The 25,984-nt window shown below is 53.3% G+C and overlaps 1 protein-coding gene across 1 annotated transcript in view; it reads right to left on the bottom strand.

Annotated features, from left to right (window-relative positions):
* Positions 1-3,867: 3,867 nt before the first annotated feature.
* UROC1 (urocanate hydratase 1) overlaps positions 3,868-25,984 on the bottom strand; it is a 40,594-nt gene continuing 18,477 nt past the window's right edge. The window contains exons 9-20 of the mRNA XM_049641135.1: positions 25,731-25,819; positions 24,082-24,144; positions 23,609-23,788; positions 23,229-23,326; positions 22,368-22,440; positions 21,370-21,491; positions 19,363-19,433; positions 16,136-16,234; positions 13,438-13,537; positions 10,057-10,138; positions 5,607-5,706; positions 3,868-4,475 (exon numbers count right to left, since the gene is read on the bottom strand). Of these exons, the coding sequence (XP_049497092.1) occupies positions 4,335-4,475; positions 5,607-5,706; positions 10,057-10,138; positions 13,438-13,537; positions 16,136-16,234; positions 19,363-19,433; positions 21,370-21,491; positions 22,368-22,440; positions 23,229-23,326; positions 23,609-23,788; positions 24,082-24,144; positions 25,731-25,819 (1,218 nt within the window). The 3' untranslated portion in view covers positions 3,868-4,334. The remainder of the gene's footprint in view (positions 4,476-5,606; positions 5,707-10,056; positions 10,139-13,437; positions 13,538-16,135; positions 16,235-19,362; positions 19,434-21,369; positions 21,492-22,367; positions 22,441-23,228; positions 23,327-23,608; positions 23,789-24,081; positions 24,145-25,730; positions 25,820-25,984) is intronic.

Below are 25,984 nucleotides of genomic sequence, written 5' to 3'. Positions count from 1 at the left end.
TATTTTTTTTAATTTACATCCAAATTAGTTAGCATCTAGTGCAACAGTGATTTCAGGAGTAGATTCCTTAGTGCCCCTTACCCATTTAGCCCATCCCTCCTCCCACATCCCCTCCAGTAACCCTCTGTTTGTTCTCCATATTTATGAGTCTCTTATGCTTTGTCCTCCTCCCTGTTTTTATATTATTTTTGTTTCCCTTCCCTTATGTTCATCTGTTTTGTCTCTTAAAGTTCTCATATGAGTGAAATCATATGATATTTGTCTTTCTTTAATTTCACTTAGCATAATACCCTCCAGTTCCATCCACATAGTTGCACACGGCAGGATTTCATTCTTTTTGATTGCCGACTGATACTCCATTGTGTATATATACCACATCTTCTTTATCCATTCAGCCGTCGATGGACATTTGGGCTCTTTCCATACTTTGGCTGTTGTTGATCGTGCTGCTATAAACATGGGGATGCATGTGTCCCTTCGAAACAGCACACCTGTATCCCTTGGATAAATGCCTAGTAGTGCCATTGCTGGGTCATAGCATAGTTCTATTTTTAGTTTTTTGAGGAACCTCCATACTGTTTTCCAGAGTGGCTGCACCAGCTTGCATTCCCAGCCTGCTTGGGATTCTTTCTCTCCTCTCTCTCTGCCCCTCCCCTGCTTGTGTGCACTCTCTGTCGCCCTCAAAATAAATAAATAAACATTTTTTTTTAAATTAAGGGGGAAGATTGAGAGGTATGGTGACGTATCGAATTCTCCCCTTTTGTGGTAACCATGCCTTGGTTGTATGTAGCCCTTTGGCCAGTTAGGGATGAAGGATATTTAGAGGCGGGTCGCCTGATGGGCTTTTTCTACCTTCCATTGTTCAAAGTGGCCTCTGCACACTCCATGGTTACCAAGGCTGTGGTCGGCTGCCCCAGCTCCGTGCGGAGCCCCGTGATGGCCCCACTCTGAATGTTAGTCATGCCTTCTTCCTGCTGGTGGAGGGCTGACGTACCGCCCCCCCGGGAAGTAGCCTGCTTCCTGGCCTGGCTTGGAATGGAGCCAAGAGGCTCGTGGCTAGAAGCCCCCTGAGCCGTGGCCCAAAGCTGGCCATTGAGCCCTGCCTGCCTCTCCTTAATAAGGGAAGGTGCTGGGGGTCCCTGGCTGGCTCAACCAGTAAAGCGCACAACTCCTGATCTCGGGGTTATGAGTTCAGGTCCCGCACTGAGGATGTAGCCTACTTTAAAAATAAAATAAGGGAAGACACGGGATGGGAAAAGGTCTTGGTCTTAACATGGAACACGGCCTTTGTTTCTCCCTAGGAACAGGGAAGGGGCACGCCGATACATGCACCAGAGCGCTCTCCATGGAGACTTGTTGACAGACCCTATGAGGATTTAGAAGTGAGCTTGCTGCATAGAACAGAAGCCCTCCTGGGATGGCTTTAACAGGTGAGGACTGTGGAGTCTGGATGAGGGCCAGTGGGGCTGGGACAGCAGCTCTACTGCCACCAGGAGCCCAGGGAACCTCTGCCTTTCCATGAACGTCCTCCATGCAGGGTTGCTGTGCCTCCAGGCGTCACAGTGGAGGTTCTCATGGGGGAGGAGGGGAGAGGGCCAAAAGCAATCCAGCCTCATCTGACCACTTTTATTCCGACTTTCTCAGGAGTCCTACCCTGTAGACTTCCACATCATCTCAGGGCCAATAGTCCCTCCTGATTGCAAAGCAGTCTTGAAAATCAACTATTTTTTCATATATATACTGTTGCCCAGACCAAATTGGGGTTTTGTTAGTAAGGGGAAAGGAGAACATGGCCCCTAGGGAGGAGACAAACAGTGCCGAGTGGCTGAAGACTCAGACCCCAGCTAGACTGGCCTCCTTGTTGCAAGCATAGAGGGGGAGGGGTGTCAGGTTTTCTTTGGCTCCTTAGACACCTGTCCCCCAATGTCCTTCTCAATTGTCTGTTTAGGGTGGGTGTTTGTCATGAGCTCCAGGGGCTGAGCTAAGGTTAGGAACTAATGAGAATGAAGTGCATAGCCAAAGCTGCCTTGCTTTGCACAGTGAGGTCATGGCCAGGGAGAGGTCTCCTGGCCTGGACAGCCAGCCAACGTGGTGGGGCTGCCCTCTGCCTGACTTCCTGTGTGGCCCTGGATGTTCCCAGGGAAGGGGGGAGGTCCCAATATCAGTCAATGGGGTGGGAAGTGTGGAAGAAGACAGGCAGGAAATTCACCCCTCCTCTTGCCTCTTTTTTATAACCCGGGGGAGAATAGAGCAGAACCATGGTCACCCCTTGACCGTGATGCAGGTGTTACCACTCTGTGTTAGCTTAGAAAACTGGGCTCTGAGAGCCCAAGGCCCCTGAGGTCCTGACAGGCAGGGTTAGGAGAAAGCTAAGGACTGCCTGCCACCCCCTCCCCATCCACCTCTTAATTTAGGAGAAATTTTTATTTTATAAAAGAAATGCACCCACAGGTTGGGGCTCCAGAAAGCAAGTTTGGCCTTCTCCGTTAAATAAGCATAAATTACATACATCAAAGTTTTATCAGACTCTTGGCATTTCATTTCTAAAGCCTAGTTAATTACAAAGGAAATGGGGAGTCTTGTCAAATCACTGTGTGCTACACCTGAAACTAATGTAAGATTGTGTGTCAACTAAGGGACGCCTGGCTGGCTCAGTCGGTTAAGCGCCCGACTTCGGCTCAGGTCACGATCTCACAGTCTGTGAGTTTGAGCCCCGCGTCGGGCTCTGTGCTGACCACTAAGAGCCTGGAGCCTGCTTCGGATTCTGTGTCTCCCTCTCTCTCTGACCCTCTCCTGCTCGTGCTCTCTCTCCCAAAAATAACACACACACACACACACACACACACACACAGATTGTGTGTCAACTCTCCTTCGATTAAACAAAAAGGGAAGGGGACATCTACAACCTACTGGTTGTAAGGCAGGGAAGCAGTACCCCCCCCCCCACCCCAACCCCATCTCCCAGACCCGGTCCCACAAGAGGTTGATGCCATGGTCTGCCCTGCATTGGAGGGAGGAGCCAGAGTCCTCTCCCCAGAGGGGCTTGTTCTGAGTAAGGCAAAGGGTTTGGCCTGGGTCCCATTGTGTGAACCAAATAAGAAAGTATCCTCCCCCCAGCATGCTCTCAGTGGCATCAGAGGGCAGTGCTCTCTTTGGGGGTCTTTCTCCTCCCTCTCTCCTACCCCCAACCCAGTACTACCTTGTGTCTTCCTCTTGGTCTCAGCTCAAGGGGCTAAGGGATCATGGGGAAAGCCACTCACACCCACAGCCTGCGGCACCCCAGAGGATGCGGACATCAGACAACTGGAGTCAAGGAGGCAAGGGGAGGGGGTCCTAAAAGTAGGGGAAACCTTAAAAAGAGCAGAGCCTACTTCAAAAGGAAGGCCTGGAAAAGCATGGCCACATAATCCCCTTTGCCTGGGCACTCTGCCTCTGAGCCTGGGTTATGGACCCAGCCATTACTGAGATCAGAGATCTGAGCGGGGGGTGGGGGGTGTGTAAGAACACAGCTTCAGGCCCAACAGGGCTCCTGCAGGACACATGGCCCCAAACGTGGCTCTCTGGAGCCACCAACTCCCCTCAGGAGTGACTGTGCTGCATTTTCCTGTGCCCCACGCTGTGTGAGACATCAGAAACACCCTCCTCTCTCCTTTTTTCCCCCCACAAAGTACCACTTACCTTTTAGGGCCAAGTCTTGCCTGCCCCTATCCCACTAGCCCGTGTCCTCCTTGCCCATGACACCTTACACGGCTTCTAGTTAATCCTTTATTTCCCTGTTTTCCTTCCCGGACCCTCCAAGCCCCAGGCCTGGCCGTGCTCCTTGGGTCCCACAGCTGGGGGCACTGAGGTGAAGAATGTACATCACAGACACCCAGACGGGCCAGCAGATGGAAGGACAGCTGTGTGGATGGATGGACAGGAGGCAGCATGATTCGTAAAACAGGACAAAGGAAATGCTGCCCCCTTGTCAGGAGAAGGACCGGCAGGGGCTTTGAAGGGACTTGTTGGTGCCCAGTATCCATGGCATGCACGCCCTCCAAAAGCTCCTGGAGTCCAGGCTCCTCTGTGGCAGGCTAGGGGATTTAGCCCTGGACAAGGGTGGTTGCCCCCTGCTCAGGGTTCCCAGCAGTCAGGGACAAATGGCCCCATCTCTCCTGGCTTGGCTGGCTCATCCGTAAAATGGGGGTGGTAGTGGCACATCCCCAGATGAGGGCTTGTGTGTGAAATTCCTACCCCAGGAGACAAAGGGGTGTGCTGAAAGGTGCAGTGTGGCTGTGAGGGTGAGGACAGGGACTAAGTGGGCGAGGGGACCGCAGCCGGCTCCTGGGCTCCCCTCACAGCCGCAGGGCCTGCTGGAGCATGTGCTCATCTGCCACCTCCTGTGGGAGTGTCACCATCAAGCCCTTGTTGTCCTGCATCGTCTGGCAGATGATCTCGTAGGCCTTTCGGTTCCCAGACCAGCAGCGCCGAGCCACCTGCAGCGTGGGGACAGATGGGGCGGCTGCTGGTGCCAGCACCGGGTCCCCGGCAAGGCATTCCGGACACACCGAGGGCGGGCTGCAGATCCTGACCGTCTCCCATTTGAGGGACCCTCTGTGCTATGTGTGATGCACCTGCCCTATCTGTACCTCTGGCTCAGCCACCTTCTCTCTTGGCTGGATGACTCACTTAGCTGCCTCTCCGATCTGAAACTGGCCATCCTTCGACCCAGCCTACTCCATGTCCAAAAAAGAGCTCGCCTTCACGCAGGGGCAGCAGGCCAGGTATCGGGGAATCACCCTCCACACCCTCCTCCCTCCACCCCATCTTCAGAGAATCTGCATGCATCTCAGCTCTGCCTTAAAGTCTCTCTCCAGTCTTCTTCCTTCTCTTCCCCCTCAGTCCTCAGGGCTCCCCCCGCCTCCCTGCTGTCATATTTGCCACCCCCCATCTTCATGCCCCCCTCACCTCCTCCATCCCTCCCCTCACTGCCTCACGGCCCTCAGGAGAAGTCCGCCGCCTCCTCTGGGAGCTCCCTGGGAGTCAGCCCCTCCAGGGATCCCCCCCCCCACTCTTACGCTCACTCTCTCACCCGACATCCACCCACTCACTCAGCACCCCTCCCCATCATCGCCTGACCTCCCATTTGGGCCCATCACCCCTTCTCGCCACGTGTGATGTGGTCACAGAGAGGGAGGGAGTCCCCGCAGGATCACACACACATGCACACACAGAGAAGACTGCATCTCTGCACACAGGTGATAGCAGGTGATCTCTGCCTTCAGAGATGTGGAAAGAAAATGCTTTAAAAGGAGGCCCTCAGCCCCAGAAGTTGGGGGTGCTCTCACTGGGAGGGAAGGACCGGGACTCCTTGTGCACACAGATGCTGAAGCTGGACTGGAGGAGTAAGGCCAGAGGCAGGGAGACACAAAGGGGACTCGGAAACAGCCCAGAAGGATACACAGAGGGACCCCGGTCGCTGGAGAGGAGAGACACTAATGTGCAGGTGTGGTGTGACTGTTTTCTGGGGAGGAAGGGAGCAGAACTCTCTCTCAGGTCTGCAGTCTGGGGAGGCAGAGCCCCCCATTGGAGACAAGGCCAGCGGAAAGGCCTGGGGTGTGACTTACCCCATTGGACACGTCCCAGCTGAGCATCATCCTGGCCTTCTGCTCAGCCTCCTGGGTCCCATCCAGCACGAGGCCAAATCCTCCATTGATCACTTCACCCCTGCAAGAGGCAAAGGGGTTTCCAGGTCACTCTCCAGGCCTGCCCCTGCTTGGAGCCAACAGAAGAACACGCACATTTGGGGACACTTTGGAAGCCTCGGCTCACAGAGGTAGTGTGTCAAGCACCTGCAGCCTGGAGCCCACGCCCTGTCCACAGCCTAGGGGACGCTGGGGTCGCTGGGCTCTGTGCTGCCCACCTGCACCTCTGGGCTTTACCCATCCCCCACACCCCCCTTCAGGATCCTCTCCTGTGTCACCTCCTGGAGGTGACCTCTTCCTCTGTGGTTCTAAGTGTATCTTATAAAGACACGCTTCCTTGAGGGTCTCTTGTGTTGCTCAATTCAACTGTCATTCTTCCCGATTTCCCTTTATGCTCTTTATTTTTCTTGCCTCTTCTTTCTGCTTGCTTACAGTGTATTTTGGGGTCCTGATAACTTGATCTGAAGGCTGAGTTCCTTTATTTCCCATATATCTTGTTTTCCAACGAACAGATTTCTCTGAGCACTGTTTGGACCCCCTCCTGTCACAGATCTGATACGTTCATGTGCTCATTATCGTGTCTTCCCAGTGACACGTGCCTCTTATTGAAGTACGTTAATGCTATCCGACTTTCCGCATGCTTGCCCTGAGGTTTTGTGCCATCGGCTGTGAGCACCCTCTCCTTCCTGTCACCCTGGATCTTCATCTTCACCCTCGGTGTCATTATCAAGGGCTGTGGCCTGTGCCGGACCTGACTGCCACTCCCGCTCAGTGAACATCACTACACCCCGCATTCCCCCATCAGTTACACACACAGGAAACGCCCTCCATCTCGTCAGCACTTGCCAGGACTTTACTGCCAAACACGAACCCCTGGGACCACGGCATCCAGCCTTTCAGTCTCCACTTCCAGCCAATTCGCTCTTGCTCCTTCCTGCACCCAAAAGGTGCATCTAGCTTCTCTAGTCTCAGATCCTTCAGGCCTTACCTGCTTCTCTGCCCAGTTTGGGCTCTCTGGACAATCGCTGCCAGTTCCCACCAAGAAGGCGAGATGCCCTCTACCCCAGGAGCCAGCCGTGCTCCCCTCCCCAGGAGTGGGAGCCAAGCACCCCCACCAGCGGGCAGCCGCCCCTGCCCTGCCCTCAGCCTGTGTCCCTGCAGCTGGACAGCCCCGTGCCTGCTGGCGGACTCCCTGCACATCTCCCACCAGCTCCTGCGCAGATTCAAGGTCATCGTCATTCACCTGCTGATGTTGGGTAACAGGGGAAAGCCGGTGCCAGCCAGAGTCACCAAGCGAGGACCTCAGTGTGTCCTTCGACCAGAGAAGTCTTTGGACAATCAGAAGTACATATGTCCAGTGCACGTTTAAGTATGAGATGTGCTCTAAGACATTGTTTAGTGAGGAAAAGTGTTGGTATTAGGATAAAGATAGTGGGTCAAAGGTATGCGTTTATTCCTCAAAGACGTGGACCCTCAGGGCTGAATCTTGCTGTGAGATCACAAGGTACATCTGAGGGTGACATGAAAACACGGATTGAGAAGTCTCAACACCCAACCGCGAAGCCCTGTCCCTTCAGCTCAGCTCCCAGAACTGGCTGCACCCTCCCTACAAGGACAGGTGACAAGAGCTGTGTTTACTGAGCAGACCAACCAGTCTAAAACCAGAGACTGAGCACTGACCTCTTCTGCTCTGCAGCCCATGGTCCAAAGGTCCATGAGCACACCCGGCCACGGGTGCCATCTCTGAACACAAGCAGACAGCAAGGACCACTGCACAGACAGCACAAGGACAGACTCCAAACAAGCAACCAGAAAGAGGGGCTCTGAGGAGACAGAGGGAGAGAAAGATGACACACAGCTGATGTGGATGAGGCTTGTCTTGGAAACGTAAGAGATCCAAAGCAGGGAGCAAATAGACAACATAAAAACTGAAAGCAAATAAAGAAATGGGGGGGGGGGGGGGGGGGGGGCTTATCACTTAAAAATGGATTTGTGTAGAAAAAGAAAAAATTAGCTGACAAGTTGGAAGTGATTTCCTCCTGGACCAGGAAAGGTTGAGGTTCAAATTTTTTTCCCTGCTGATTTTTGTAGTAAGCCTTGAAGGAGTATCCGACAGATTAAATTATGTGCGTGTGTGAGTATGATGAGAGTCCAAAGTGAATCTGAGGCACCTTCCCAAAAGAGCCCTCGAGGACTGCCAGGATGGGCGGGGGTGGGGGGGGGGTGGGTGTTGATGCCGGCCTCTGGCTAGCCTGCAGCCCTCTCTGCACAGCCTGGGGGCATAGCCAGAGAGGGTGGGAGCAACTTGGGAATTGGCAGGGAGCCTTTCCTCTCTTGGGAGCTCCCCACGCAGGGGGTCCTGCCTGGAGGCCCTCAAGTCATGGATGCTTTCTCCGGCCAGCTCTGCTCCGCCCCTTCTTGCCCTCTGTGGTTCAGTTGGCAAACAGCAGGTGGATTCTGGGAGGTGAAAGATCTGGGTTCGATCCTGGCTCCACCCCCAGCTCTGTGGCCTTGGGCACATTACTCAACTTCATTCTCTTCACCTCCAGCACCGAGTCAGCAAACCCAGTGCCAAGATGCCAGGCACCCCACAACCAGGCACTCTTCGTCCTGATTTTCTCTAGCTTGTGTATCGGAAAGAACAAGTACTCCGGTCACATTTTCCATTAATTAGAGCCACCTGACGGCTCCAGCTCGGAATTCTGGCCTCAAAGCCAGCCCACCGGAATGCTCTGGGAAGCTCCAGTGCTGAAGGACTTGGCTCGGGAGGGCAAGGCCAAGCTTAATCCGGCCAGCACGGGCTCAGAGATCAGTTCAGAGATTGCCCTCCCGGGAGCCGTCCTCTCCGAAGCAGCAGCGCCCCCTGCTGCCCGGGGGAGCCAGGAATCCAACTTGGCCTGATATCCCAGACCCAGCCAGGTGAGGCCAGATGAGCTGGGACAGGTCCAGCTCATTAACCTCCTGGTGCCTCAGTTTCCTCATCTGTAAAATGTATTTTCCTTCTAAGATTAGGTAAGAGACTAGATTCAAAGAGTTTATTTAGCAAATGCTTGCCACATCATCCATGTGTAATAAATTTTAGTTATTCATTATTCTTTGTGAATGACTATTCCTTGTGATATTGTGATTCATAATAAGAAATATACATTTATTTGGTCTTCGCTCCATTTCTGGCACAAAGTTCCTAAAAACACTTGGAATTTTGTAAGAAACAGAGCAGTAAACGTGTCTTTTGCTATGTTAATGAGGTGACTTTTGGACCACCTCTAAGGATGGGGGGGGGGAAGTGCTAGTTTCCAGGGGGATCCAACCATATCTTTAGGGGAATCAGAACTTTCAGTCCCATATCCCCAGACCTCCAGTGAAGGGAGAGGGGCTGGAATTTGAATGCTCATCAGGGATCAATGATCTTGTCAATCATGCCTAAATAATGAAGCCTCCATTAATACCTGAAAGGATGGGTTTGGAGAGGTTCTAGGTTGGGGAACCGGACTTCCACGTGCCACCATATCAGGCCCCAAATTCCGCAAGAACAGACACTCCTTTATTCGGGACCTCTCCCTATGGCTCTTGATTTGCACCCTTTGATATCCTTTGTAATACATAGATAATCTAGTGAGTATACCGGTTTCCTGAGTTCTGTGAGCTGCTCTAGCAAATTAGTGGAATCCAGGGAGGCTATTGTGGGAACCTTGGCTTGGTGGCCAGTCGGTCAGAAACACAGGCAACAACCTAGACCTGCACTTGGCAGTCTTGTGGGACTGAGCCCTAACCTGTGGGGTCTGCTGCTATCTCTGAGTAGATAATGTCAGAACTGAGTTGAATTGTGGGTGTTGGAGAATTGCCTGGTAGTGTGGGAAAAACCCCACATGTTGGAGTTGGGGGTGCAGAATTAGAGCATACCTACTCATGACGGAGCTACAACTGTCAGCCATTATAGGACCCTCCCATGGACCCCAGTCAGACTGCAAACAGGCCTGGCAGGGCAGAGCCATGAGCTGGGGACCCAGGAGAGCTCAGAACCCAGGTCTTCAGCCTCCCAGCCCAGCTGCCCTGAGAATGTCAGTGGAGGAGGCCCGGGACCAGATAGCGCTGAACATTCCTGAGAAAAACTGTGAAAGCGAAGGGAAAACTGACATGAAAGGGGCAGGTGTGGTTCCTACGGCCTTTGTGTCCCATGTGATAGGTGAGACCCCAAAAGGTAGAGTGGCTGGGGCACGCCCTCTGATTTCCAGCTCACGTGAAGAACACCTCACAGCCAAACCGTTAGCAGAGAGAGCTCAGGGGAGGCAGGGCCCAGGACCCTCGAGGGAATTCCCAAGACCTCTACACCAGCCGGCACCCACAGCACCCAGTTCTCCAAGAACCTTACCAGCCGACACCCCCGCCATTATGAAGAGCGACCCAGGTGGCACCTCGAAAGGCATCTCCCACGAAGTTCTGCACAGCCATGTCTGTGGAAACAGAGGCCGCCACCCATCATTCCCTGAATGAGGTGGGCCGGGGGAAGGCCAGGCCAGGCCAGGCTCCGCCCAGGGAGACAATGGGCTGAGTAGGGCCTGAAGGACAGACAGGGAAAGGGAACTAGAGACAGACTGTAGAAACAGCAATAATTTATGTTTGCAGAGCCGAGCAAAGCTGGAGTATTAACAAGTGCCCAAGTACCCACAGTTAGCCTTCTGGATAGTTATGCATTCTAGCACTGAATGCCACATAAAGTGCCCCAGAAGCAGAAAGAACACAAGGATTAAAGGCGTGGTGGTACTGATTTTAGCTCAGGCACACAGAGAGCCAAAGAGAGTCACTTCCGTCCTTAAAACAACAACAGAAAAATAAGGGTAGGGGAGAAACTACAAATTAATGACTGTCTTTGACCGCATCAGAGAACTGAGGTCCCAGGGCAGCTAGCTCATTACAATCTGAGACAGGCCCTTGCACAGAGAAACAGCACCCAGACTGGTCACTTTACATGTGTGTCTAACAAACTGCTAAATGACAAGCATGAGCTTGCCCCAAACCTTGAGGCCCCTGGGACACAGACATAAGGGGGTGTGTGTGTCCTAGCAGGCCCTTCCTCCAAAAATGCTGACTGGGTGCTCACAGAGAAGATAAGGGAGGACCCCGAGAATGCTCTTCTCCTTGTGCCAGGCTGTGAGATGTGAGAAATGCAGCTCTAGAAACTGGTAACGGCCCGGGAAACATTCTCCCCCAGGGCCTCCTGGGATGTCATGACCCTGCCACGTCTTGGCTCTAGCCCACTGAATCTGATTTCAGACTTCCGACCTTCAGCACCGTGAGAGAACACATCTGTGTTGCTTTAAGCCATTAAAGTTTGTGGTACTTTGTTACCGTGGCCATAAGATACTAACATCAACGATATTAATATCAGAGAATTTCAGAGCAAAGACTATTATTAGAGACACAGAGGAACATTACATGATGATAAAGAGTCTGTTCTCCAGGAAGACATCATAAGCTGAAATGAGTGTGCACCTAACAACATAGGTTTACAATACTTGAAGCAAAAATGGGTAAGACCTGAAAGGAGAAGTAGATAAATCCACAAACTCACTGCTCCCTTCTCAGTGATTTACAGAAAAATTAGGAAGAATATCAGTAAGGATCCAGATGACCAGAACGGCATTAGCAACCAACTGAACCTAGCTGGCATCTGTAGAACCCACCAAATAACAGCAGAACACATGTTCTTCTCAAGTGCACCAAAATAGACCATGTTCCGGGCCACAAAACAACACTTAACACATTTAAAAGAACAGAATGAATACAAACTAAGTTCTCAGACCATAATGGAATTAAACTAGTAACAGGGGCACCTGGGTGGCTCAGTGGGTTAAGCGTCTGACTCTTGACTTCAGCTCGGGTCGTGATCTCATAGTGGTTCGTAAGATTGAGCCCTGCATTGGGCTCCATGCTGAGAGCACGGAGCCTGCTTGGGATTCTCTCTCTCCCTCTCTCTCTCTCTACCCCTATTCTGTATGTGCACGTTCTCTCTCAAAAATAAATAAAATAAACTTAAAAAAAAAAAGACGTCAGTAACAGAAAGGTATCTGAAAAATCTCCTAAAACTTGGGAACTTAAAAGCATACTTCTAGTTTGGATCCAAGAGGAAGTCTTATAGGAAATTAACAAATATTATGAACTCAGTGAAAGTGAAAATATTTAAAAATTTGTAGGATGCAGTGAAAGCACTGTTTAGAGGGCCATTTATAGCATTAAATACTAGAATTCAAAAAGAAAAAAGGTTTCAAATCAGTAACCTCCTCATCTGCCTTATGAAGCTAGGGAACGAAGAGTGAGTTAAATCCAAAGCAAGCAGAAAGAAGGACACGCTAAAGATTGGAGCAGAAATCAGGAGTGCCTGGGTGGTTCAGTTAGTTGAGCATTGAACTCCTGATTTTGGCTCAGGTCATGATCACACTGTTGGGAGATCAGGTCATGAGATAGAGCCCTGCATCGGGCTCCACACTGAGTGTGGAGTCTGCTTGGGTTTCTCTCTCTCCCTCTTCCCCCGCTTGCACTCTCTCTCAAAATAAATAATAAATAAACATTAGCACAGAAATTAATGAATTGGGGATTAATTAATGAATTTGGAAGCAGAAAAACAATAGAAATGGGTGCCTGGGTAGCTCAATCGGTTGAGCATCCAACTTCGGCTCAGGTCATGATCCTGCAGTCTGTGAGTTTGAGCTCCATGTCAGGCTCTGTGCTGATAGCTCAGAGCCTGGAGCCTGCTTCAGATTCTGTCAGAGCCTGGAGCCTGCTTCAGATTCTGTGTCTCCCTCTCTCTCTGCCCCTTCCCTGCTTGTGCTCTGTTCCTCTGTCTCTCAAAAATAAACATGAAAGAAAAAAAGAAAGAAGAAAGAAAGAAAGAAAGAAAGAAAGAAAGAAAGAAAGAAAAGCAATAGAAAAAAATGAACGAAACTTAAAGCTTTTTATTGAGAAGATCAATAAAGTTGATAAATACCTTAACAGACTGATCAAGAAGAAAGAAAACACAGATCACCAACATCAGGAATGACAGAGGAGACATCACAACTGACCCCACAGACATTAAAAAGATAAGTAAAGGGATACAATTCTATACCTACAAATTTGATAACTTATATGAAACGTATCAATTCCTTGAAAAAAGTGTTACAGATTGGGTTCCTGAATGTCCACCTCCTTTCCTTGGGATCCCATCCATAATGGAGGGAGCACTCCAGTGCTGGGAATGAGCAAGCTATACCAGGCCTAGAACCCACCAGCCTCTGTGATGATTATAATTGTAGTGGGTACAGAAGCAGAATGGTAACAGCAGCTGCAGCAGATAACCAGTGAACACTGGCTGTGGGACACCTACTTAATGCTGCACAAGTATTAATTCATTTCCTTCTTCACAACAACCCTCTGAAGTAGGCACAATTGTTATTTCCATTTTACAGATGAGAATATTGAGGTTCAGAGACTTTAAGTCTTACTGAAGTTTGCCCAGCAAGTGACAGGGTCAGGTGCACACCCAAGTCTAGGGCATCCAACTGTCCCGTTTTGCCTGGCACTTACTCAATTTAAAAATGAAAAGTCCCAGGTCCCAGAAACCTCGCTGTGCTGGGCTGGGTGACCCTATGCCAATTCTCTCAGATGCCAGAACATTTTTTGCAACATTATAACTCGCTGAATGAATCAGTTGATTTCTAAACAAAGTCAAATCCAACATTAAAAAATTAAAAAAAATTTTTTTTGTCTTCCTCACCTGCACAGAAGGCAGAACCATCGTAAATATTGGAGGTCTCCCTAAAGGGACTGTCTGTGCCACTCACGTCATGGTGGTCTCGGCTCAGGACCACCGGTGCCTGCAGCAGGGAAAGATATGAGGTATCAGCTGACAGTGTTTACCACAGCTGCCTGGCAGAGGGCAGAAGTCAAAGGTCAGGCCACACCAGACACCCTTCAGATCCCTCCCCCTGGAAATAGACCTTCTTCAAGAAGAGGAAGCATAGGAGGCATTGTCTGTCTCCTACCTAACGTTCAGATTTCCTGGTCACTTCTTTGAGACATCCAGATGGCTAACAGACACATGAAAAGATGCTCAACATCACTCATCATCAGGGAAATACAAATAAAATCCATGATGAGATACCACCTCACACCTGTCAGAATGGCTAAAATTAACAACTCAGGAAACAACAGATGTTGGCAAGGATGTGAAGAAAGGGGAGCCGTCTTGCACTGTTGGTGGGAACGCAAACTAGTGCAGCCACTCTGGTGACACTATGGAGGTTCTTCAAAAAATCAAAAATAGAACTACCCTACAACCCAGCAATTGCACTAGTAGGCATTCACCCAAAAGATACAAAAATACAGATTCAAAGAGGTCCATAGACCCTGATGTTCATAGCAGCATTATCAACAATAGCCAAACTACAGAGAGCCTAAAGTCCATCAACTGATGAATGATGTGGTACATACATATAAAGGAATATTGCTTAGCCATCAAAAAGAATGAAATCTTGCCATTTGCAATGAGGAGGATGGAGCTGGAATGTATTATGCTAAGAGAAATAAGTCAGTCAGGGGCTCCTGGGTGGCTCAGTTGATTGGGCAACCAACTTTGGCTCAGGTCATGATCTCACAGCTCGTGAATTCCAGCCCTGCATCAGGCTCTGTGCTGACAGCTCAGAGCCTGGAGCCTGCTTCAGATTCTGTGTCTCCCTCTCTCTGTCCCTCCCCTGCTCACATACTGTCTATCTCTGTCTCTCTCAAAAATAAACATTAAAAAAATTTTTTAAAAAAGTCATTCCGCGAGAGACAAATATCATATGATTTCATTCATAGGTGGAATTTAAGAAACAAAGATGAATATATGGGAAAGCGGGGGGGGGGGAAGAAGAGAGGGAAACAAACCATAAGAGACTCTTAATGACATACAACAAACTGAGGGTTGATGGAGGGAGGTGGGTGGGGGATGGGCTAGATGGTTGATGGGTACTAAGGAGGGCATTTGTGTTGAGCACTGCATGTTGTATATAAGTGATGAACTACTGAATTCTACTCCTGCAATCAATATTGCACTGTATGTTAACTAAAATTTAAATTTAAAATAAGTTAAAAAAAAGAAGAAGAGGAAAAGCATAGATGTTTCAGATGTACCTTGCTAAAAGGGGAGCTCCCATTTCTCTGAATTAAGAGGCCCTCTTTTTCCCTTGAACCAGCCAGGCTTGCTGTCGCCTCTTTGTATGTGCCCTGAACTGCCAACCCCCCGGTATTCTAGCACCTCCCAGATATTCAGGTTTCAGTTCTACATCAGCAACTCAGAAGGCCTGTTCTGACCACCCATCAGACAGACCACTGCCCCCGACCCCCTCACCCCTACCTCATGTAGAGTCACCATTCTCCCTACTCCGTAACCCCTACCCCATCTAGAGGCATCACACACACACACCCCGTCACCCCCACCCCATCTAGAGTCACCGCTCCCCCCCCCACCCCATCACTCATAACCCATCACCCCCACCCCGTCACCCCCATTCATTTTCTTCTCATGTTCATCACCATCTGAAGTTCCCTCTGAATTTATGCTTTTATCCTGCGTTGTCAGTTTCCCTTCCCCAGTGAGTGGAGGAGGCCGGGACCCTGTCTACTTTGTTCTCTGCCACGTGGTCCCCAGTGCTTTAGAATAAGCCTGGGGTAGAGGAGGCCCTCAATCGAGCATGTGGAATGAATGAACGATTAAGACCTGGCTCTCTAGGCCGACCAGCCGACTGCAGCCTGGATGTGAGTGTTCCTGTGGAGCCCTCCTGGGGCAGCTGCCACAGCTGTCCTCATCTCCGTAAGCATGCTGAGCGGTGGCGCTGTGGCAGTGTTCCCGAGATGGTCTGGGAGCTGTCCTTGCTGCCACCGGAGCCACCCACCGGGACAGCCTTCACATTCATCCAACTTGATTTCCCTTTCACATCTGATCATTAGCACTGGCACTCCCAAACACAGGGATGCCAGCAAGAACCCTGCGGCACGCGCTTAGAAAATGAGCCCCCCAGAGGAGTGTGCCCAGAGCTCCATGTCCCCCAGGGTAGGCTGGCTGACGGGGAGGAAAATGAGGGAACACCAGGGAAATTTGTCATGGTTTATAAAAGGAGAATTCAAGGAAGATGTGGGAAGTGCTTGCATGGAAAGTGACTCTCTTAATCTTCCCACCCAGGCCTTGAGATTGACATAATTCTCCCCTCACAGAAGATGGCACCTGTGGCTCAGAGAGGGCATCTGACCGGCCAAGGTCACACAGCAGGGAACATGTCAGAGGCTGGGTTGCAGGACAGGCCTCATCACTTCAGGTCCCCAGTTATCTGCCTCCCACCTGACATAAACACAGAGCCGAGGGCCTCAGGGCAGTGCCAGCACCCAAGGGCAGGAGCCCAAGGGAAGCTTCCTGCCTGCAGCACAGAATGTGTCACCTTGATCTTCCCACGGGCGATGGCTTGGTTGAAGGCCACAGCGATGGCCACACGGCCTTTCTGGTCTGAGTACAGGATCCTCGCCTGGGAGCCCACCACCTGCAGAGAAAAGGGAGGGAAGAGGCACCTCAGGGACCTAGGGATACGCAGGGGATGGATGTGGGTGACAGGTCCCACCAGCAGCCAGATGGTCCCCTCTAGGGAGGTCACGGAGGACCCCGAGGTGTGTGGTACAAGGTAGACCCTCATGTCCAGCCCACCGGGCAGTCACACCAAACCCCTGCCTGTCCACGTGCAGTCTGGGACCCCAGCTGTCCCTCCGTGATCCACTGCCTCGAGGATCAACCCCAGGAGTGGGCTCTGAGACCCTGACCTGCCCATCTCAGGGATGCTACCTCTTATGAACATACCCTTGCTTGAGTCCTTCCAATGACAATAATACCACCACCCAATGCAATTGTGGCCTGTGCCCGGCACAACTACAAGCACTTTGCACACAGTCACTCATTGGTGAGTTAATGAGGAAGTTGCTATTGTTCTCACCCTAGGCTCCATGTTTCAGATGAGAAAACTGGGGCACAAGGGCCAAGAACCCTCTCACAACCGCCCCGGGCAGTCGGTGACATGGCTGAGAGCCCGCGGACTCATCCATCAGGATGCCGCACCTCTGGAGGGTAAGACAGGTTACTCCCATGAAACGGAAACTTCAGCAAGTAAAAAGGAGTCACTGGCACAGTGGTCCTCAACCAGGATGACATTAGGGAATGACTGGAGACACGGTTGAGTGCTGTCGGCACGGGCAGGGGTCCTGCTAAGCATCCTGAGACGGCCCCCCCATGACAAAGAGTTATCCAAGTCCCCAGGCACACAAGCAGATATTTGCACCCCCAAGTTCACAGCACTCACAATAGCTACAATGTGGAAGCAATCCAGGTGCCCACTGACGGACGAAGGGACAAGCAAGGTATATACATTCTATGCAGACGATGGAATATCATCCAGCCTTGAAAAGGAAGGAAACTCTGACACAGGCTACAACATGGATGAACCCTGAGGACATCACGTTCAGCGAAAGAGGCCGGTCACGAAAGGACAAATACTGTAGGATCCCACTTATACGAGGCCCATAGAGTGGCCAAACACACAGAGACAGAAGTAGGTGGGGGTCAGGGGCTGGGGGAGGGTGTTGGGGGAGCCGTTTTATTTGATGGGGACAGAGTTTCAGTTTGGGGAGTTGGAAAAGGTCTGGAGAGAGATGGTGGTGATGGGTACACTCAATGGAAGTGTACTTGAAGCCACCGAGTTGTACCTTCGAAATGGTTAATACAGTAACCACATGGAACTAGCCACACAAAAGTCTGAGGGAACAGTATTCTAGGCAGAGGGAACAGCAAGTGCAAAGGCCCAGAGGTAGAAAGAAGCTGGGCCTATCCCAGTAAAACAGGCCAGTCAGCTAAAGCGTAGGGGGCATTTTATGTCAAGGTGTAGTTTGCCACAATTGAAAAAAATGATTTGGCCCCAAACATCAGTAGTTCTGAGGCTGAGAAGCCCTGGATTCTCCAGGTGTTTCCCTTCCAGCCTGGCCACGCGTCCTGGAATGGGCTGGAAGGTTCTGGAGCCAGTGATGGAGCTATGCCACCCCTGACCGCGAGCCTGAAGCCAACGCTTCCGTCTGGACGGCCCCGCCAGCAAACGTGGCCCTTCCTTCCTCGTGACTTGCTAACCAAGGCCATACTGCCCTCACGCCGGCTGCCTCAAAGCCTTGTGGGAAAGACTATAGTATAAACCAGCACTGGAGAGATTTTCGGATGGCTTGGATCCAGAAAAAGCAAATTGGAGACAAACTGACATAGGACTGCCAACTCCGTCAAGAGTGAACCTTACGCGAAACTCAATTAAAATGTTTAAGAAGGATGGCCTTCTGCAATCGTCATCGTTCATGAGACAAAGAGCAACGTGAACTAAGTAGGGAGAACACAACCTCTGAAAACTCCAATTCAAACACAGAAGAGACAGTCCCGCTTATTCACGGCCCTTGTAGCGGCCTCCAGAGGGCCACTCCCCATGCCCCTGACCTCCCAACCTCCCGCCAGCCCCTTCCCACTCTGTCGGTGCCCCTCCCTCAAGGCTGGGGTCCTCCTCTTCTCCAGGCCCGCCTCTGGACTGGCCCTGCACAATACCACTCCCGCCCCATCCTCCCCGAGGCCCCAACCCTCCAGTTCAACAGCCGTCCGGTGGGTGTCTCAGACTCTGCGTGGTCACAGAGACCGCTGTTGGCACGGGGGTCTCTGTGGCTGAAACACGTGTGCAAGCCACTGGGCAAGGAGGAGGTGGCGCTTTGGGTGGGGGGTGTTGGGCCACAGAAGCCCAGGACATGGGGGCGGTGCTCAAGGGAGTCCCCCTTCTGGCCCTGGGACACCCAGGCCAAGGACACGCCAGTGCAGACGCGGCAGCTGCGTCTGACTATCGGGGTCTGTGGACAAAGCCACGTGAGTCAAAGGCTCGTTTCTTGCTCGTCTTCTGTACACCAAGGCCACTGCTGCCTCAGGGCCTGTGCATTGGCTGGTCCTCTGCCTCCCCCCACTGTCATATGGCTGCTCCCCCACCCCCTAGTCCCCCAGCATTTAGAGCTGAACTCACAACTCAGCTCCTCAGAGACACGTCTCTGACCCATCAGTATAAAGCAGTCCCCACTGGGCATCACCTTGAGTCACGTTCGCATGCCCGGGAGCACGCGCATACACCCTCTGCCCAGCCCGGGCCGGGAGTGCCTCCTGCAGACTGCCACCAGAGGACGTGTGCCAAGCACGTGCACCACCACAGCCCCCGTGTGCAGACCGTCAGCAGTGGCTCCACTGCCCAGACCAGCCGGGACAGTAGGCTCAGAGAGGCTGAGCCACTCGTCCCAGGTCACACAGCTGAGAAGCCAGGAGGCCCGACCTGAGAGAGCGGTTTGCAAATCAGCTGGGTGAGCAACGACCCGACCGGCCCTGGTCACTGCCCCCGGGCCCCAGGCCACCCTTTTAAGGTCCCACAGCCCGCCGGGTGAGGTGGCTGCTGCTGCCTCCTCTGAGGCCAAGGAGGCTGCCACCTAGGGAGTCCCACGGGGTGTGTTTGGCACCGTCCCAGGGCTCATGTCTGCCAGCCCGGGCATGGCCAGCAGTACCCCGCCTCGGGCAGGGCAGTCCAGTGGCCCACCCCTGCCTCCCGCCAGGCGGAGCCCTCACCAGCCGGTGCCTGGCGGCCTCCCGGATCCAGCGGATATTGTCCACATACTGCAGCTTCACAGCCGGGTTCACTGCAGGGAGAAAGAGTGGTGTCGCAGGCACCAGGAGCCCCCGTCCCGTGGGGCTCGGGCACAGGCCCTCCCTCTGGCAGCCGCTCATCACCATCCATCCATTCCCTCAACAAACATCTATTGAGTCCTCACTGTATGCGAGGCACTGGGCCAGGCACTGGGAACAGAGGAGGCTGTGGGCCATGGAGGAAAGAAATATGGTGAAGTGGTCACTAGGGTGACGGGTCAGGAGGGCCCCAGACCTCTCTGTGGAGGTAGCTGTCAAGCTGCAATCGAAATGCTAAGAAGGAACCCACCACACAAAAGGCTGAGGGAACAGTATTTGAGGCAGAGGGAACAGCAAAGGCAAAGGCGTAGAGGTAGGAAGAAGTTGAGTTCCTATCCCAGGAAAGCAGGCCGGTCAGCTAAAGTGTGGGGGGCATGCAGAGTCGGGTGGTAGCTGTGTTGCTCAGGAGCCTGCTTCCACTAGCTCATGAGAGCAGACGGTTAAATCCTCAGGGATGGTGTGACCCAGTGGTTGACACAGATACCATTAAAATTTCAATTAAATAAACTTACACTTTTTCAGAGAGAGTGCGTGCACATGCACACATAAGCAGGGGAGGGGCAGAGGGAAGGAAAGAGACTCTTTTTTGTTTATTTACTTATTGTGAAAGAGAGAGAATGCACGCGTGAGTGGGGAAGGGGCAGAGAGAGAGGGAGAGGATCCCACGTGGGCTCCGAGCTGTCAGCGTGGGGCCCAATACGGGGCTTGAACTCACAAACCGTGAGATCGTGACCTGAGCCGAAATCAAGAGGTGGTCGCTTAACCAACTGAGCCACTCTGGCGTCCCAGGAGAGAGAGAGAGAGAGAGAGAGAGAGAGAGAGAGAGAGAGAGAGAGAGAGAACCTTAAGCAGGCTTCACGCTCAGCCCAGGGCCTAACGCGGGGCCGGACCCCATGACCCTGGGATCATGACATGAGCAGAAACCAAGAATTAGACGCTTGGGGCACCTGGGTGGCTCAGTCGGTTGGGTGACTGACTTCAGCTCAGGTCATGATCTCACGGTTCGTGAGTAAGAGCCCCACGTCAGGCTCTGTGCTGACAGCTCAGAGCCTGGAGCCTGCTTCGGATCTGTCTGTCTCTCTCTTGGTCTCTACCCCTTCCCTGTTCACGTTCTTGCCTGCCTGCTGCAAACGCTGCCACTGCTGTGCATGGAGCTTCAATGGGAATCAGCCACTCTGAGAGTATTTACGCAGGGGCCATCTGCAGATGCCGCAGCTCAGGGCTTCTTCCCGGAGGACAGGTTTCTAAGAGAGGATCCCTTCCTTCCAAGGAGGCCTCCGCCTGCCCAGTTCCTCCCACCCTCCCCTTGTTCTCCAGCCCTGCACCCTGTATCCTGGACCCGTCCCAGCCCGCCCAGCCTGGATGTGGGCAGCAGGGGCGAATGGCCCTGGGGATCAAAAACAAGCAGCCAAAGGTTGAAGGACCTACGCAGCAAACCAGAGAGAAGGTGGCCCGGACCTGCAGAAAAGCTGCAGAGAAGTGCGGGTAGGAGTCCTGACAGCTGAGGAAGCTTCACAAAACCCCTGCCTTCTCTTCTCCACGTGAGAAGCAACGTCACATGCACTACACAGGAAACGACTGTGGTTAAACCAGGGGCGGGGGCAGAGACGCGGGGACGACCACCACCATCCACGTGGGAAGGCAGTGCAAACTCTCTGTCGCAGAGACCACAGACCCACGGACATGGGGAGAGCAGAGTGGGCACAGAGGACAGCTACGAAGAATCAGAAGCACCGCTGACAGGCACAAACTCCAAGTCCACGTGCTCTCGTGCCCCGGGGGCCAGGCCGAGCACAAGCAGGGAAGGGGGGGCTGCGTCAAGGGGGTGGGCTGCCCTGGAGCCTGTGGTGGGCCACCTGCCTGTGAACGTGTCCCATCCTGCAGCCTCACCTCCGTCAGCAATTGCTTCCTCCAGCACAGACGTGGCCAGCTGATCCGTGACCGCCAGGTCCTGGGGGTCCCCTGACGTGCATACCCAGCGGAAAGGCCCGAATCCCTGGGAGAATATGTCTCTGCGAGGACAAAATGCAGCCTGGCTGCACCCTCCATGGACCAAGGAGGGGGGGTCTATCTACAGTGCTCCAGAACTGAGAGGGGTGTGTTGGGGACGTGGTATGTGGGCCCGTGGAGTGAAGTCAGGGCTTCAGCATCCAGAACTGTTGCTGGACGCCCCTAAGCCGCTAACTGCACAGCAAGTTTCAGAGGCCAGCCCCCCAGGTCCCCTCCCCTGCTCAACCCCACCTTCTCCCCTCTGTGCCCCACCCCCACCCCGGGTCTCTGTCCCTCCTCTTAGACCGGCACCATCTCTTGCTGCAGAAGCCGGGACACAGGCAGAAATTCCTTTCTAGTGCAACTACTCTACAAAGACAACCTGAAAATCAGTGAACTAAAAGCAAGTAGTTGGGAGAAAGAGTTTAACTGTGGGGACTTGGCCAGGTTTGCCTTGGGTGAACTGACCTTCCTAGGTGGCCTCCAGGCAGAGGGATGGAGAGGCCTGGGCCCCGCCTGGCTCCTGCACTCACCCAGCCCCCTGGGCCCACCTTCCTCTCTGGACAGGCCCCCCACCCCCACCCCGCTGCCCCCTGCAGTGCTGGGTGCCTGGCAGTGCAACCCCCTGGGTCTCTGCCTCCTCACCCACGATGAATCCAAGAAGGAGACCATGGCCTTCCTCCTCTCCCTTCCTCTCTGGTCCCATCTTGTGCACAAATGGGCTGGCAAGCTTCCCATCCCTGTCCCTGTGTTGCTTAAGCCCAAATTCCTTCATGTGGCCTGGTGGCCTCCACCGTCAGCCCGATCTCTCTCTGGTTACCTCCTCCTTCTCCCTACTTGGGGACTTTTCCAACCTGAATGTCTAGCACCCAGATGCCGCAGGTGACCCCATCACTCACCCCATGATGTGCTGGACGTATGAGGGGTAGCGGAATTCTGTCTTGTTGGCGCCTTTCTTCTCCACGTCAGCTCCTGCGGGCACAGAACCCGCCCAGAATCACTTGGAGGGTCTGAGGGCTGGCGGGCCCCGCCCCGAGGTGAGGACTTATACCACTACCCAGATGGTGAGTTAAACAAAGTTTTGATAGGGAAGCCTCCTTGGGTCTCATTTTATGACAAAGAAGGGAGACAGCAAGTGCTGCCATTGGTGTGGGGCCGGGTAGGGGCATACACATGTTTGTGCCCACATTCCCGACATGACACGCCAGAACCTTCGAACTCCAGGAGGGGAGCTGGCACCAGAAAAAGGGCTGGGGGTGGGGGGGTGACTTTCCACTGTGTCTCTCTCTCTCTTTTTTTTTTTTTTTTTTTTACATTTATTTATTATCAAGAGACAGAGAGACAGAGCATGAGCAGGGGAGGGGCAGAGAGAGGGAGACACAGAATCCGAAGCAGGCTCCAGGCTCCGAGCTGTCAGCACAGAGCCCAACGCGGGGCTCGAACTCATGGGCTGTGAGATCATGATGTGAGTTGAAGTCGGATGCTTAACCAACTGGGCCACCCAGACGTCCTGGTACTTTGTGTTCTTAAGGCACATGGATAAACTGAAGCCCAGAGAAGCCAAGGACCTGGGAAGACCAGCTTCCAGAAGGTCCAGGCAGGGGCACAGTGAAACCTGCAGGCCGTGGCCCCCACCTCTCCAGGGCACCTGCCAGGCTACTCCTGGCTGGTGAGAAGGGAGTATTCCCAAGGGCCAAAATCTTGGCCCCTCCAAGCTTGGGAGGCTGGGGGCCCCTCATGTGACCTTCATTTTCTCTCACCTGCTCTCTGGGCCTCCAACAGGAAGGCATTGCCATAGTCCCAAAAGAAGAAGTTCTCTTTGGCCAGTCGGTTGATGGCTGAGACTTGCCTCCTCAGGCTGCAACAGGCCAGCAGTTAGTGATCAGCCCTACCCACCAGCAAGGCCCTGAAAGCAGGCCCTCTGTGTCTCACCGCTGTCACCCCCGGCCCCATCCGATGGAGCTCAGCCAGCTCTGCTTACTTCCATCCCATCTGAGAGATGAGGAGACAGTTCAGACAGATTCAAGGTCTTGCCTAAGGCTGCACAGCTGGCCCCTGGGGGACCAGGCAGAGGCCAGAGTCCCCAGTCTAAAAGCTCCTGCTGGCTGTGTGTGCCCCCTGGGCCCTGGGAACTCATCACCTTTCCTGGACCAGGCTCTTAAATGCAGCCGGGTCGGAGGCCATGAGGCTCTGCGCCTCTGCAAAGCCCAGCTGCACAGGGTAGTAACCGCCATTGAACGGGTTGTGGCAGGACGTCTGGTCTGACCCCAGGTCCACCAAGAGCTCCCCCGTCATGTCCAATTCGTGGACCAGCCGCTCCCTGGGAAAGACATGAGGCGATCAATGCCTGGGGCAGGGGAAGGAACCGTCTGGGGCCTGAGTTCGAGGCCCAGCCAGCAGGGGATTGCCCTTCTCTCTTGAAAGAACATCTGCTGGAAGGCGGCCTGCCATGAGCTCAGGCCAGGATCTGGGCCTCGGAAGCTGGGAGCAGAGACTCAGGCAGAGCACATTGGAAGCTTCGTGTCTGGGGAGCCTGGCCACCATCAGTACCTTGTCTGGAGGGGGAAGTTCACCCAGGGTCCCCAAGGCTGCCAAATCCCATCCCCCACTTACCAAAGATCTACTGCATTGCCATGGTAACCAAGGCTGAGCACCTCCTTCCTTTTCCTTGCTTCCCTAGAAGGGGACAAGAGCAGAGCAGATGGTCCATTGCACCTGCCCCACCAGTACCAAGCTGGCGAGAATGCAGAAGGTCACCGAAGGCACTGTGTGCCAGCATAGGGCCTGAGGCACAGGGACCTCCGAAGGGTGTCCACTGAGGACCCAGAACCGTAAGGGAAACAGAGACGTGAATGCTCCATCAGGGAAAACTGAGAACCGAGATGACAGCAGTGATGAGCCAACTCGAGGCAATTCACAGAATCAGGACCCTTGCCGTTAGGGCTCTGATTGGGATTGTTCTAGAACTCGTGCAAGGTGATCCTAAAATTGCACTAAAGATGATTCCAAACACTGTTTAGAAAATATAAATGGACAAAATTAAAAAACAAGAACCCCCACAAAAGCCTATTTGGAGGAGCAGAAGGTTTTCACACATGAAGCCCCACGGGTGGCAGAGGTGTCGGAAAGCAGCAACACGTGGGGCAGTGTGGCACCCACTCGAAGGCACCGTTTGACGGAACACCGTGCTTGGCAGAGAGATGCCAGTGGAGCCAACGCGCTCCTCTCTGCTGAGCGCGAGGAAATCGAAGCAAGAAGAGGGCCTACAGGCCCAGGGCTGCGAGGAGGCCTCTAAGCAAGTGGCGAGTGGAGAAGGAAGGACTGAATGGCGGCTGCAGGACCAGCATGGGGACTAGAGAACCCCCAGAAGCTCCCTCCGCGCCCGTCTGTGTCTTCCCCGGAAGTATGACCAGATGGGCTGCTTAGGGCACTTTGCTGAACTGACGGGAACTGATTTTGTGGTGAGTGTGTGAGTGTGCACGTGGATGAGTGCATGCACGTGTGTGCCAGCGTGTGCGTGCGTCCGGGATGCTAAGCAGCATTCACAGGCATAGGAGGCAGATCAGGCCAAACCCATCTGTGTCCCACCAGCAGTCTGGAATGTCTCCTGTATTTAATGGAAGCTCATCTGAGAGTTTTACACAGCGGTTGCCATGGGGCCAAACTAGCATTTTCAAGAGATCAGTGTCAAGCAGTATCCGATCCTAGTAATGGGAGTATTTCTCAGTTTGGTATGTACTTGGACATTTTCCTCCAAGCCCCCTTTGAAGCCCCCTGGGCGACTGATCGTGGCGGGGCTGGAGAGCCGCTGTGTGGTGCGTCCTCCCTGCACAGAGCTCAGCTCTCCAAAGTGTGTCGGTTGAGAGCAAGCTTCAAAAACGGCATCAGATCAGCAGCCCCCAGGGCTGTCCTTCCCCCGTTCCCGCAGTTTAGCCATCAAACCAGAGGGCAGTGTTGCCGACACCCCCCTCAAGCAACCAGACCACAAGTGGGGAGGGAGATCGGCTTACCCCGAACCTGGTGGAGTCACACCGAGGAACGGTTCCGTCTTTCAAAGTTTCATTTCCCCCCAACAGATGAGGCCAGCACCTAATACGTGCCAGGCTCCGGGCTGGGCGCTCAAGCCACAACAGTGAGAAATACAAGGCACAGCCTTCGCTCAGCCTGTGGCTGAGTATCAGGCATTTAACAGGCCCACGTACAGCAGCCCAGCCTCCGGACCCCTTCTTGTGGCCTCCCCAGGCCCAGGTCAGGCGCCGTACCTGAGTCTTTCAATGCAGTGGTCCAAGCTGTCGGTCACTTCCATCAGCCATCCTTGCTGGTGGCGTTTCGTGAGGGCGGCTTTATCCACCTGGGACCACGAGACACAGGGCCACCCAGTCAGTCACTGGGCATGTCAGGCTCCACCAGGAGGAGGCCATCCCCCGCGTAGATCACCCATGGCAGCACAGGTGCCACGAGCTGTTTTCCCGTAGTTACTCCCCCTCCTGCATTCCTTGTCAACAGAACCTGGATT

Source organism: Panthera uncia, chromosome A2, assembly GCF_023721935.1.
Source record: "Panthera uncia isolate 11264 chromosome A2, Puncia_PCG_1.0, whole genome shotgun sequence".
Lineage (NCBI taxonomy): Eukaryota > Metazoa > Chordata > Mammalia > Carnivora > Felidae > Panthera > Panthera uncia.
This window is presented reverse-complemented; position numbering and strand designations above follow the sequence as displayed.